The sequence below is a fragment of the Priapulus caudatus genome, unplaced genomic scaffold (genome assembly GCF_000485595.1).
Source record: "Priapulus caudatus unplaced genomic scaffold, Priapulus_caudatus-5.0.1 Scaffold4964, whole genome shotgun sequence".
In the NCBI taxonomy this organism is placed as follows: Eukaryota; Metazoa; Priapulida; class Priapulimorpha; order Priapulimorphida; family Priapulidae; genus Priapulus; species Priapulus caudatus.
In genome coordinates, this window is record NW_014582025.1 from 1,920 (window position 1) to 3,631 (window position 1,712).

Sequence of the window (1,712 nt, forward strand, 5' to 3'; positions counted from 1 at the left end):
CCCCCTCCCAAACCCACTACTATGCCACCTCCCCCTCCCAAACACACTACTACGGCACCTCCCCCCTCCCAAACACACTACTACGCCACAGTGTCTACCACACTAGTACTGTCAGTAGTGGTGCCCTAGCATGAGGCGGCTGTGAGACTATGTCTGTACGCAAGAGGTCTTTCAATGCACGATTATTTATTGGAGCTAAACAACAACCCTGCTGGTCTCGCACTCATCATAAGTGATGACTCGCTAGTAAACCCAAATAGTAATGCCCTCGCATCTGTGCTCATCGTCGTCGTCGTTGTGGTAACACGTCGTCTGCTTTCATTCTCTGGTGGGATGCTGCAGGAGTTGCCGGGCGGATACGGACGACTGAAGCCAGACATCGTCACCTATGGGTCGGCCGTCCGAGGCTCCAACACGCAGTAAGTACCGCCACCAGGTGCCGCCACCTGTCAGTGCTCCCGGCATCCGCTATGGCAGGGCCTGGAAGTGCCTTGGTGTGGGTGTGCCTTAAGTGGGACTGCCATTAAGCATTTCTGGGTGGGGTTAGTGGAAGATAAACACAGATATTACTCTAACACTCTAATGGAGGGATGCAGTACAGTAACGTGCGTGCGAAACCAACGTACATGTACAAACACGTTACATACACGTACGCATCATAGCCGTGTAGCATTAGACGTCGACTTTCACCTACACCCTACGCAATAATTCGGCCCTCACAACTTCAGAAGCACAATGAAGCCGTGTTTCGCTCTTGCTGTGAGTCTCACTACGAACAGTACGACTGGCTGTTGATCCGTAACTGCGCCGCACGTCTGCTCTATTGTCTTTGCGTCTGCGCCGTTACGACACTCATCTTCGCTCCGCAGGGGCGGCTGCCGCTCGCTGTTCGGCACGAGCGTTGCGTCGCCCGTCGTCTGCTCTATTGTTTTCCTGTCTTTGCTCCGCAGGGGCGGCTGCCGCTCGCTGTCCGGCACCAGCGTAGCGTCGCCCGTCGTCGCCGGCGTGGTGGCGCTACTGTACAGCGCGGTGGCTGGGCGCCGCGCCGCGGGCGTCGTCAACCCGGCGAGCATGAAGCAAGCGCTGATGGCGTCGGCGCGTCGCTTGCCCGGCATCAACATGTTCGAGCAAGGTCACGGCAAGCTGGACCTTGTGCGCGCCTACCAGGTGCTCAGCAGCTACCAGCCCCGGGCAGCGCCCAGGCGAGGTGAGTCGGTAGGCGGCAGCCTGGTATAACTAGGTAGAAGGGGAGAGGGGGGGCTAGCAGGTGCTGCAGGGCAGCCTACCGCAGGCCCCAGGCCCAGGTGAGTTGTAGCGCAGCGCTGGGTATAACTAGGTAGAAGGATGGGGGGGGGGCTACCAGGTGCTCAGCAGCTACCAGCCCCAGGCCAGGTGAGTGTAGCGCAGCCTGGTATAACTAGGTAGAAGGGGAAGGGAGGGGGGGGGGGCTACCAGGTGCTCAGCAGCTACCAGCCCCAGCCCAGGTATTAGCGGGCGGTACTGGTATAGAACTAGGTAGAAGGGGGCGAGGGGGGGGGCTAACCAGGTGAGTGGAGCGCAGGCTGGTATAACTTAGGTAGAAGGATGGGAGGGGGGGGGGCGCTAGCGCGAGAGGTGCTCAGGGCAGCTACCACGCCGGCCAGGGCGCACGGTGAGTGTTCAGCGCGGTCTGGTATAACTAGGGGTAGAGTGAGGGGGGAAGGGGGGGGCTA

General features: G+C 59.6%; 1 protein-coding gene across 1 annotated transcript in view; it reads left to right on the forward strand.

The window, feature by feature from the left end:
* LOC106819890 (membrane-bound transcription factor site-1 protease-like) overlaps positions 1–1,207 on the forward strand; it is a gene marked incomplete at both ends in the record, with an annotated part of 2,949 nt that extends 1,742 nt beyond the window's left edge. The window contains 2 exons of the mRNA XM_014824466.1: positions 248–419; positions 951–1,207. Coding sequence (XP_014679952.1) covers positions 248–419; positions 951–1,207 — 429 coding nt within the window. The remainder of the gene's footprint in view (positions 1–247; positions 420–950) is intronic.
* Positions 1,208–1,712: the final 505 nt, after the last annotated feature.